Source organism: Eumetopias jubatus, unplaced genomic scaffold, assembly GCF_037043125.1.
Source record: "Eumetopias jubatus isolate StellerSeaLion01/CBP00866 unplaced genomic scaffold, mEumJub1_p1.0 scaffold_3, whole genome shotgun sequence".
Taxonomy (NCBI): Eukaryota; Metazoa; Chordata; class Mammalia; order Carnivora; family Otariidae; genus Eumetopias; species Eumetopias jubatus.
In genome coordinates, this window is record NW_028274809.1 from 63,731,969 (window position 1) to 63,744,396 (window position 12,428).

Below are 12,428 nucleotides of genomic sequence, written 5' to 3' on the forward strand. Positions count from 1 at the left end.
TAGTATTTATAAATCACAGATATTTTTTCCTTTTTAGATTAAGTTGCGGTGTGGCTAAGTGCCTTTCTCTCAGCATTTTGTTGAAGGAATGAAGCATCTCTCAGTGCTTAGCTCCAAAGCAGTGGTTCTCAACTTTGGCCGAACATTTGAGACTCACCTGGGAGCTTTTGAAAAATTTCATTCCCAGCCTGTTACCCTAAACCAATTTACATCAGCATCTCTGGGGCTAGGATCCAGGCACTGGTATTTTTTTTAAAGCTCCCCAGGCGATTTCAATATGTAACCAAGGTTGAAAACCAGTGTTTGAGAATAAAGTTAGAAAGAGAATAAAGTTAGAAATAGCATCTCCTCAGATTTAACTGCACATGGTGTTGGAGGTTGAGAGGTTTGATTCCTAACTAAGGCTGAGTAGGATATTTTGCCACCAGTATCAGATAATGAAGAATCTATTTAGTACTTACATAAGCTGTGAAAATATGCTAATTTGGTTAAGTATAGTTTAATATTTTGAATTCAGAACCCATTTAAACTGTTCCCTTTCCGTAATGAAATTTCTTTCCTTTCAGTGCTTTGTGGATCTCTCTTGGTTTTAGGGGCAAAAGAAACTAGGCTTTAACTTTTCCTCGTTCTTAGATCTTCAAACTCTTCTCTATGCTCTGTGGTTTTTTATTTTTATTTTTTAAAGATTTTATTTTTTAAGTAATCTCTACACCCCCAATGTGGGACTGGAACTTCCGACCCTGAGGTCAAGAGTAGAAAGCTCTACCGACCCAGCCAGACAGGCGCCCCTGTGCTCTGTGTTTTGAACCCTTTGCATAAGTATATGTGTAGACTCCTTATCCCAAGACGGTTTGAGGCAGTGTACCATCACAGTTGGAGTATGACAGGGTGGTATAAATTAAACACGGGGTGAAATCCTTAGGAAATACTCCTCCCTGGGTGGAGACAGCGTAAAGTCAGAAACGAAGCCACAAGTTCATGGCCCAATGACCTGTACCCGCGTTACAGACGCTCTTAGAGCCAGCAGGGCGCCCGGGCGCCTGCTGTAATGTTTCTGTAGGGACAGGTGAGCACTGCTGCCAGGGGCTGTCTCTGCACCTTCAAGGCTTAGTCAGCAGCTTAGGACACTTGAGAGAAGTGATCCTTGTCGCCCGCGAGGAGGGGACTGAGACATGGAGAGCCTGGCTTTTAGCATTTGTGTTATGTGCTAGGCATTCTGCAAGGGCTTTTATAGCCCTTATATTGCTTATTTCACAAAAATCCCATGTAGACGGCAGTAATAATCTCCTACGAAAGGAGGTTGAGGTTCAAGGCCCTGGGGTAACCTGCACAGGTAATGGAGCTGGTCAGTGGCTCAGCCACGCTTACAAGCCAGCCTCCCAGGTCTTTTCTGAAGTGGCTTCTGCTGGGTCCCACCGCTGTTAATCACAGTTCTTGTTTGTCCTCTACTAGTAATTTATAGGAGAGAGGATTTTTTTTTTTTTTTTTTTTTTTTGGTGGTGGTGGTGGTGGTAGGGGAACAAAGGCCATATAAAAGTATTAGAAAAATACCCACATAAATATTTAAGCACACTTTATTTTCATTTTTTCAGTTTTTGGTTTTTTTTTTTTTTTTTGGTAGTTTTTTTTTTTTTCCTCCCAAGCAATCCTATTTCCAGGATAGTCTGTGGTAGGATACTCTGTGTTTTTTTGTGTCCCCCACCAAACCTGGACTATCCCACACGAGGGGCCTACGTCAGGCCCTGGTCGGGCAGGTTTGGCTGGGCTGGCCCAGCAGCAGTGTGGGGGTCCCTGGTCCATCTGTCTCCCGCCCACTTTGCTCCCAGCGGAGGGATGCTGATGTGGCTGCTGCTTGAGTTCTAGCAGATGGGAAGGCCTTTTTCTTGCTATCCCATTTTAGGCCCGTTTTCCCACTCCTGTGAAATTTCACTGGTGATTTTTTTCAGATGAAGCCGCACGAGCAGATCCAGCTCTTCAATCCACGGGCAAAATTAAATCCTGTGTCCTAGCTTGGTTTGGCACTTGATGACATGTCTGTCTTACTTCACTAGACTTCCAAGGGAGTGACTGTGTTCTCTTCCTTGACTGTAGTTTTGTTCATTGTGTTGCCTGGACTTCGGAGTTCTGTTAAGTTCTTCTGACTTTGACCTCACGTCTTTCTCTCCCTTTGAATTTTTTACCCCTTCCTGTAGTTGTGAAATTCAAACCGCTTTAATAATAGTCTCTCTCTCTTTTTTTTAAAGATTTTATTTATTTATTTGACACAGAGTGAGACAGCGAGAGAGGGAACACAAGCAGGGGGAGTGGGAAAGGGAGAAGCAGGCTTCCCGCCGAGCAGGGAGCCCGACGCGGAGCTCGATCCCAGGACCCTGGGATCATGACCTGAGCCAAAGGCAGTCGCTTAACCAACTGAGCCACCCAGGTGCCCGTCTCTTTTTTCTGTCTTTGCTTCTTACCCCTTTTTTCGGTCACAGGCAGCTAGGCGGTGCCTCTGGGCTTAGCCTCCCCGCCTCCGGCTGTGACCCCATCACCTTCACGGCTGCCGATGGAGCTCCTTCCTTTCGCGCGCCCTCCACCCAAGTGCCTCTCCGTCGGCCTTCTACCACTTTGCCACTCAGAGTCTGGTTTTTGGACCTAAAGGGTTGGCATCATTTGGAAGCCTGATAGAAATGCAGAATCTCAGGCCCCACCCCAGACTGACTGGGTCAGAATCTGCATTTTCATACCACCTCCACGTGATCAGTGTACACAGTCAAGTTTGAGAAGCATTGCTCCAAATCACGCATCTGTGGACTGTGTCCTAGTTAAGGGAATAGAGTATTAGAACCCATTCATTCTGTAGGGAGAATTGGATAAATCTTATTATTATTTTTTTTTAATCATACCCATTTATTCATCTTTGGGCAATACTTTTGTCCCTTTTAGGGATAGGAAGAAATGAATATGTTTGGGAATAATCGGCTTTGCCTATCCCGTGAGTGAAGTTAAGGTTTTGGGAAAAGCTTGGATAATTTAGCTGATGGGAGGATTCAAATGGCAGCTGTCATCATTGTTTTGAAAAGAAATGGAGAACGTAGTTCTGTGGAAAGGACATTTGATTCACAAAATATTTCTATTTTCAAAATATAAAATTTAAAAATAATATGCAATTGTCTTAATCAGTTCAGGCTGCTATTAGAAAAATTCCATAGATTTGATGGCTTTTAAACAACAGAAATGTATTTCCTCACAGTTCTGGAGGCTGGAAGCCCAAGATCAGGGTGCTGGCATGGTCAGGCGGGGGGCCTTCTTCCAGGTATAGACTTCTCCCTGCTTCTTCATGCGGCAGAAGGGGCAAGCTCGCTCTTTGGGGTCTCTTTTATAATGGCACAAATATCATTCATGAGGGCTCCATCCACAAGACTCAGTCACCTCTCAAAGGCCGCCCCATTTCCTAATACCATCAGCTTACAGATTTTACAGGGGCACAAACAGACCATAGTGGAAATATAAATATATACATGTAAAAATTTGCATCTCTCTAGAAGGCAGCTAAACGAAAGTCTTCTGTATAAACCAAAATAAGGGTTGAATAGGCAGGTAGAACAATTCATTCTTTCTTCTTTAAGTGCATTTCTACACTATTTGTGGAAATACTATTTATCATGGGGGTTCGGTGATAGCACAGGTCATACGCTGAGGCAGAGTGGCTGGGGTTTCTCCCTAAGGCAGTTTCCATCATGTCGTTGAGCATTAGAGGCTCTACTACATGGAAAGCTTTTGCAGGAAGTTGAATGGTGTAGGATTTGGGGAATGGACCCCCCTTGCTGGGGGGCTCAGCAAGGCTTCCCGGAAGGAGAATGTTAGAAGGACGGCGAGGCTGCCCGGAAGGAGAACGGAAGAAGGACGGCGAGGCTGCCCGGAAGGAGAACGGAAGAAGGACGGCGAGGCTGCGCGGAAGGAGAACGGAAGAAGGACGGCGAGGCTGCCCGGAAGGAGAACGGAAGAAGGACGGCGAGGCTGCGTGGAAGGAGAATGTAGGTTAAGGGTGGTCAGGCCTCTGCAAGTCCGCTCTGAGGTTTCCCACCTCTTCTTCCAGCTGCCCTTATGTTGCCTCTTGGGGTGTATTAGTAGGGGCAGTAGCTATGTCCCCCACCTCCTTTTAAAAAAGATTTTATTTGAGAGAGAGAGTGCAAGCACGAGCAGGGGGAGGGGCAGAGGGAGAGGCAGACTCCCCACTGAGGAGGGACCCTGACCTGGGGCTCGATCCTAGGATCCTGGGATCATGACCTGAGCCGAAGGCAGCCGCTTAACCGACTGAGCCACCCAGGTGCTCCTGTGTTCCCCACCTCTTTCCCTTTAAGTCCTTAGGACCTTTAAAATGTCCAGCTGGTATCTCTTAGACCCCAAATTTTGAAGTATTAGAATTTGGTAAGTTAAATCCACAGGTTATTTAAAAGTTTCTCCCTGGGGCGCCTGGGTGGCTCAGTCGTTAAGCGTCTGCCTTCAGCTCAGGTCATGATCCCAGATTATGGGATCGAGCCCCGCATGGGGCTCCCTGCTCAGCGGGAAGCCTGCTTCTCCCTCTCCTACTCCCCGTGCTTGTGTTCCCTCTCTTGCTGTCTCTCTCTCTCTCTCTGTCAAAAAAATTAATAAAATCTTTAAAAAAAAAAGTTTCTCCCTAGGTTAATTAAAAGTTTTCCCTGTCTCCCTCCCTCTATCCATCTCCCCCATCTCTCACCCCAGGCACCAGTTCTCCCACACATGCACACGTGCACCCCCCCCCCCCAACAGTTTGCTCACTGCAGTGTTGGAGAACCTGATACTCTGGGTAGGAAGTGATACCAGTCATCTACACGGAAAGCTTGAGAAAATGTGTTTTTCCAGACTCTGGCCCAATTTTGCTTTCCGTGCAGAAGAATTTCCTTTCATGTAGGCATTGGTTATTCATTGGTTATTTATTGTTCATTTTGATTAATGATTTAAAAGTTTGGAGTTCGAAAGCTAGACAAACATTCATTTGCATTGGACGTAAAATGGTGAGAATGTAGAGAGCACCCATACTTTGAAGAAACATTGTTCTCCTTTCTGTGAGCAAGGGGGCATCTGTGTAGAGAGGCCCCTACCTAATTCTGCAGGCCTCCCAAGTGGGCCATCCGTCCCCACAGTGAGCAGCTGCTAGTGACTTGAGATAGGACTGGTCCGGGCAGTGTTCCATTTCTCCTTCAGAGGCGTCTTGTGGTATCAAAACCTAACACTTGAAACAGATGGAAACTGGACCTCGGGTTTCAGATCTTGTTCAAAGGACGGGAGTAGCAGACTTGAAAAGTGTCAGATTTAGAAGACCTGTAATTAGTTAAATGGTTGAGGGGAAGGATGAAGGGAAAGTATTGCTATATAATGAAGATGGAAAAAATAGTGATTTTCTTCTATATTTATCCTTGTTAAAAGGCACTTGTAACACATACACAAACCTTAATATATATGTTTATATACGTCATGGTATTTTGGCCAAGTCATCTGACATACAGGGTCTTGGCAATTTGAGAATCAAGTGGGACTGGATATGCAAATTTGCAGCTCCAATTGGAATATTCTGGCCAGGAAATTAGCAGTTAATTCAAAGTTAACTAGGTGCTCATAATTATTGAAAATATTTGTAAGATGCATAAATACACTTTTCTTTCATCATAAATACATAATAGCATGAATAAGGTTTCTTTGGTGACTTAATGTTATTTTTTGTGGCTTTTGGACAGCACCTTGAAAGCCAGTTACGCTGGTCTGGTGCCTTTGATTGAGGGTTAGCATTTGACTGAAGCTTTATAGGAGAAATCTGGCAATAACTTAAAATGACACATCAAAACCAAGGGGAACTTGAGTATTGCAGGAAAATGTGGTTTATTGAAGTAAGCTATTGTTTGATTTCAGAACTTTATTGTTTTATGTCTCTGTATGAAAGTTATTTCTCTTCAGTAGTAGTGTTTCCTGCACTGTGACACACAAAGCATTATTTAACTGCATTGTTAATATGGATTCAACTATGACAGTTTATCTACTGCGGGACTTCTCAGAGCCTTTGACAGTACTGATATTCCCTGTGACCCTGTTAGAGGGAGATGTAGGACGTGATGTTTCCCAGGCTTATCACTTTGCCTGTCTCTCTCCCTTTTTTTTTTCTTGATGAACTATCTACCATGACATAGACTTTGGGAAATTACGCTCTTGTGTTTTCATATGTATTTGCTCATTTATAACATCACAGCAGTCCTAAGAGACAAACAGTTTTGGACGAGGGAGGAGCTAAGGCCCACCGGAGTTGAGGCTGGCCGTGGGACCCCGTCCTCTGAGGACTCATTCAGTCTTTTCTCTCTCCGTCCAGGCCTTCGGTGCAGGTAGGAGGCCCTCAGTCCTGTGTGGCAGGGCTCTCTGCTGCAGAGTAGGGGGTGATCCGGGTGATAGGCCCATCTGAAGTTTCTCTGTCCTGTCATTCAGGTCCACAGGGCTCTCTGGTCTCGGGAGAGGCCTTTCTCAAGTCCAGCACGTTGACGATGAGGGTGAATTAGTTAGTTCTCATGTAGTTTCATTGAACTCAAGGTTTAGGCAGCCCCCCCAGGTAGGCTTTTAAGTAGAAAAGGTGCCCGGGTACTCAGTTGTGGTTTCCCTTCCATTTTGTTTCCTGATTTTTTGCCCCAGGCTACTATGTCATGTTTTGTTTTGTTTTTTATAGAAGGAAATTCAAGCCATGAGTCAGTGCAGCCATCCCAATGTAGTGACCTATTACACCTCTTTTGTGGTAAAAGATGAACTTTGGCTGGTCATGAAATTACTAAGTGGAGGTAAGTAGGTTTTGTTATTTGCTTGTTGTTGTTGTTGTTATTTTTTCCTTTTGTGTGAGCCAGCATATTGACTTAAGACTTTAAATTTGGTCCCCTCCCTTTTGTATTTAAAAGTTTTGCTTGTTTATTATTTACCTAGACAATGAAGCCCAGATTTCACTGCCTCGACTGTCTGTGCCTTCTCGGTGGAGGGGAGGCTCCCTAAGTATCTTCTGTGCTCACTCTGTCCTCCTACACCTCACCTGCGTGGCTCCTCAGCCCGAGAGGTCTGTCCTTCCTTCTCCAGGTGCTCAAGTCCGAACACCGCACATGCTCTCTGCAGCCTCCCCCACACTCATCGGAAAAGTTAACCAGTCCTTCCTCTTTAAACCCTTTGTTTTTAATATTATTCAAGTCCTTACTACATTGCAGTATAACAAATTCTTCCAGTGCTGTTTGTTCAGAGTTCTGTGATGATGGACATGTTCTAGAGCTGTGCGCTCCAGTTTCTACTAGGCACATGTGGCCCTTGAATACTTGACTTGTGGCCTGTGTTCCTGAGGCACTGAATTTCTATTCAATTTTCATCAGCTTCTATTTAAATAACTGCAGATGGCCCGGCCGCGGCTGCGGTGTCAGACGGGGCAGATGTAGATTAGATTCCGACTTGCTGAGGAGTGCACGGTCTCCTGTCCTTCTCATTTACTGAACCTGGCACCCAGTGGGAGCTCAATAAATATTGCTTCAGTTGAATGGAGAAGAGCTTTCTGCATGCTAACTTACTGACTTGGGTTGATCCGAAGTGGCACTATTTTCATTCGATGTTTGCATTTGAAAAGGCAGAGGAACTTTCCCTCTGGCCTCAGGTCACGAAATTTACAAAAGCCACTGACAGTTTACCTTACAAGGCACTTTCACATTCCCATATTTTTCCTTTTAATCTTTTACCATCACTATTTGATAGAGAATGGTAATGAGAACCATTAACTTTATGGAACACTTATTCTCTAGCTAGATCCTATTCAAGGCAATTTACTTGAATCTGGACAGCATCTTTGAATGGCAGGTGTCACCGTCCCTGCTTTTCACAAAGTTCCCCGAAGCTCTCAGGAGAGTTAGGCAGCTCGCCCAAGGTCACCTACACAGTAGTTGTTAGTGCTGGAAAGAAGTGGCGCTGGGACCTGTTGACTTAAAAGCTACGAGATACCGCAAGAATTATCACCTTCATTTTACAGACAGGGAAATGGAAGTTTAGAAAGCCCAAGTGATTTTCTTTGTAACACCCAGCATCTCTCACTCCTTCTGTATCTTTCCCAGATGAAGTATGAAGTATGGTTTAGGAGCAGAGGAGAACATTTTGAGGTGCCTGGATGAAGCCCAAACTGGCACCGCAGATTTTATATTGTAGAGCCCATTTTAATCTGCAGACCTAGTTCCAGTGAAGGCTGACTCGTGGGGGCGGTGGGGGGGGGGGGCAATCTTAATTTCTTTCCTTTTTTTTTTTTTTTTTTTTTAAGAAACTCTTGGATCCAGCAGAGGCCTAGAACCGAGAGGACAAATATGCCGTAATTGCCTTGGGTCTGCTTGTGCAGGTCTCAGTGGGGAGCCTGGGAGAGCGGAGTCCGGTTCTGTTCCCAGTCTTGTCAATCCTATTAGTCATTGTTTCCATGAGGGCCTACTTTGGTTTTTAATTAAACATGAAAAGAAAGAAATGAGAGAAAAAAGAAAAAGGCAGCTTGCTGGAGCCAGACTGCAGTGTTAAGGGTTGGGACTGCCCCTGGGCTCTGGAAGACCTGTGCTTTGGCAGGAAGATGACCTTCACCGAGCCTCTTCTTGCTTGGTTCCCCCAGCTCTGAGGAGACTGAGAAATTCTGGTGACTTGGGACCCTGGGCAGCCCCAAATACTTGGCTCAGGCTGAGGATTTTACTTCCTGTCTTTATTTTGATCCCAGTTAACCTTTTATAAGCTGGAAAATATCCCCAATCCCCTTGCCTGAGGACTTGAAAGAAAATGTCATTGTCTTTTTATAAGAATCCAATTTAGTGAGTCTCCCCGGGCTTTAGGTAAGAAGAACAGGTTGTAAACGGGTTTCCGCAGGTCTGGGGGCCTGGGCAGATGTGAGTTCTTGCTCCTTTTTCTTTCAGCAGGCCAGGAATACATACATGCTGGGTAGGGTGTGTCCTCGTGAGATGAAAATGAAACATTTTTGGAAGTCTCATTTTCTAGATTATTAACAAATTTAAGAATCAGTGAATAAATAGATGTTTCTCTGAGGGGGGAAATATGCATTTTTTTTAATAATATTTTATTCCATTAAATCTCTTAATCAGGGGCGGGCAGCTAGTCTGGTGTAGTAATACCTGGTGGGGAAACTCAATTGTCCCAGTTAATCATAGAGAGCCTGGAGCCAGATTCAGATCCTGAGGTAAGCCATTTGTTAACTCTTCAGAAATGTTGAACCCCCAGGTAATTATGGCTTTTAAAATGACCAGGAGGTTTGGAATATTAATTAATATGTGTTGAAACATGAACTCACAGTGCCAAGGATACGAATCTGTTTATGGTAACAAAGTACTGTGTATTTATTTCATTATGGAAGTCAGCACATTATGCATCAAGTGAATGAAAGTAAAGATTGCCGAGAGTCACAGAAAGGAAGCTTCTGGTTATATGCAGGGGTCCAGTGGCAACATACTTCTTTTTTCTTCCTTCCCACCTGTGTTATAGATGTCCAGGAAGATCTGCGCTTCTCTCTCTCATCAGTTCACAGCTGTCTGTTTCCCTGGCCTCTTCCTCCTTTGGTTTTTCACTTCAAACATTTTGAACCCTGTTTTGAGCCTGTAACCAGTTGTGTATGTGTAGGAGAAAGGCATTAGCCCTGAGGTGACCCTGAACAATCCTGTGGTCCCTGACCCGGAATTCTTCTCACGCTGGAAGTGCTCTCGCAGACTTGGATATAGGGTTTCTGGTCCTTTGCCGCCATGCAATTGTATGCCTTGGAGGGGGGGATTGTGTTAAATAAACCAACATATTTTGACATTTCCACTTTCCTAAATAGCAGAGCCCCAACCTAGAAAGGTACTGAAGATGCTTACACAAAGTTTTCACTTCTTCTGTCTAGGTTCAATGTTGGATATCATAAAATACATTGTCAACCGAGGGGAACACAAAAATGGAGTTCTGGAAGAGGCAATAATAGCAACAATTCTTAAAGAGGTTTTGGAAGGCTTAGACTATCTGCACAGAAATGGTCAGATACACAGGTAGGATTTCTGCAAAGATATTTAAATTCAGCCATTTGTATCTTTAGCTCTGGCTTGTAAAGAATATTAAGGAAACACATGTTGCAGGTAGGCATCAACATTATTTCTGAGCTAGGCCGAATAGATGTGGAAAAAGTACTTAAGAAAGAAGCAAGTGAATATGTTCGGATGAAATATATTAGTATCCGCAGGATTGGCTTATCTGCTCTCACTGAAATAGAAGCAGAACATAAAAAGTACTGAGTGAACTCATTAAAAAAATCAGTTAACATGCTCTTCTTGAAGTAGGCTCAGTTGAGCAGGATAGCATCTCTGCCTTTCTAATGTAGGCAGAACTGGTCCAGACATTGTAATATGTTCATTACTTTTGGCATGGTGCTGTGAAGAAAGGGGGAACTAATTTCATCTTCTTTTGTGACATGAAATAGTCATTCTTTCAGTAGCCAAACAGCCTAAAATATGAGTGTTTGATGTTTCAAAAGGGTTCGTATTACTTGCGCCCTTAGGAATAGCTGCAAGCAGGGGCGCCTGCGTGGCTCAGTCGTTTAAGTGGCTGTCTTCGGCTCAGTTCATGGTCCCAGGGTCCTGGGATCGAGCCCCACCTCTGGCTCCCTGCTCAGCGGAGAGCCTGCTTCTCCCTCTCCATTTACCTGTCACGATGCCTACTTGTGCTCTCTCTCTCTGTCAGATAAATAAATGAGATCTTAAAAAAAAAAAAGGAATAGCTGCAAGTAAATAGCCATTTATTAGTAATACATTGTAATTCCCCTGCCTTGAGCTCTACGTGGCCTATATATTTAAGGATATTTGCCATGTGTTTCAGTAGTTAGAAAAAAAATGTTACCTTAGATATCAAACTTGTAAATTGTCATTTTTCTTTTGAAGTGTTAAGACTTCTATATGGTGAAGAAATATATTACAGAATGTTGTAATTAGTATTTATAGTCAGCATCTCCCCAGAGATCCAATCCATTGTTTAAGAAGCCTCCGGGATTAATTTGGAATTGCACCCCAGACACATTTGAGTGGAAGTAGAACAGCTTTTACATAGAATTATTAGCTTTAATTCTCGATAAAATGATAGTATGGTGAGTCAATGGGCAGCCTCTAATTCTGTAACATAAAGAATGTACTCACTACTGATTTAATTCAGTTTGGATAATGATTCCATTTAAAATATTTGTTACTAAAATCCTAACCATCTCCCAGGAGCAAGCTATATAAAATCACAACTTATCCCTATAACTTAAAAAATCTGTGATAAATTTTCATATTTATAAAATGTTAATTATGTTAAATAGCTACATTATGTGGTATGTTTTTAAATCTCTCTGAGTGAATTAATGCAATATAATATCTGTATTCCATAATTTATTTTCCATTTTTTTTTTTTTTCTAACAGGGATTTGAAAGCTGGTAATATTCTTCTGGGTGAAGATGGTTCGGTACAAATAGCAGGTAAAGCTGATAAAAATAAAAATTCTTTTGACAGAAATGTTACAGTTTCAAGGAATATCATTATTATCATTTCAAGGGATATCATTCATTATCTTTCCAAATAAATAATGAGTGAATGAATAAATGAACAAATGAATGAATGCCTGTAATCTGTTTTGAGAATGTATCTGGGCTGCCCTGTTCTAGAATGTTTGGGTCTGAGGCAGAATATTTTTCCTATTATTACTTTTTAAGATTTATTTGAGAGAGAGAGTGAGTGGTGGGGAGGGGCAGAGGGAGAGGAAGAGAGAAACTCAAGCAGACTCCCCACTGAGCGTGAGATCGTGACCTGAGCTGAAACCAAGATTTGGATGCTTTATCAACTGAGCCACCGAGGCACCCCCCTTTTTTCCCTATTATTTTGATAAATTTTTGTTAGATCATCCAATAAACAGTGCTATTTCAGAACATAGCCTTTTGATAAAGACAATTTTACTTTCAATTTTATTTTTTCTACCTTTCAGGTTGAATAAAGGTGGTGTTTATATGACTGCAAGAAAAGCACTTTTGAGAGTTTTTCTGATGAGTTTGAAAGTTTAAAACACTGTACCCTTCTATTAATTTAAGCCCTTGGATTTCTGAAGAGGTGGCTGAAAGCATTGTTAACCCTTAAAGTCTCTGGGTTATTTTGGTCTTACACCCACCCATGTGCCTGTGCCTGCCTGCTGATGGCAGTTGGACTGCAGGTGCAGTGGGTGTCTGTAGAGGGAATGCACCAGACAGGTGGCCTCTGTGTGCAGAACTTGTGATTTTGTTATTGTACCGAGAGTAACTGGAAAGGCCTGGGATAAAATGTAGCCGTGTCTATATTGACTCTTGTTTCACCCCATGTCCAGGAAGGCCTGCCTCCACCATCCTCTCAGCCATCTC

The 12,428-nt window shown here is 43.2% G+C and overlaps 1 protein-coding gene across 1 annotated transcript in view; it reads left to right on the forward strand.

The window, feature by feature from the left end:
* Positions 1-12,428, forward strand: part of STK39 (serine/threonine kinase 39) — a 295,831-nt gene that overhangs the window by 66,873 nt on the left and 216,530 nt on the right. Inside the window, exons 3-5 of the mRNA XM_028124999.2 lie at positions 6,710-6,818; positions 9,920-10,061; positions 11,464-11,519. Of these exons, the coding sequence (XP_027980800.1) occupies positions 6,710-6,818; positions 9,920-10,061; positions 11,464-11,519 (307 nt within the window). The remainder of the gene's footprint in view (positions 1-6,709; positions 6,819-9,919; positions 10,062-11,463; positions 11,520-12,428) is intronic.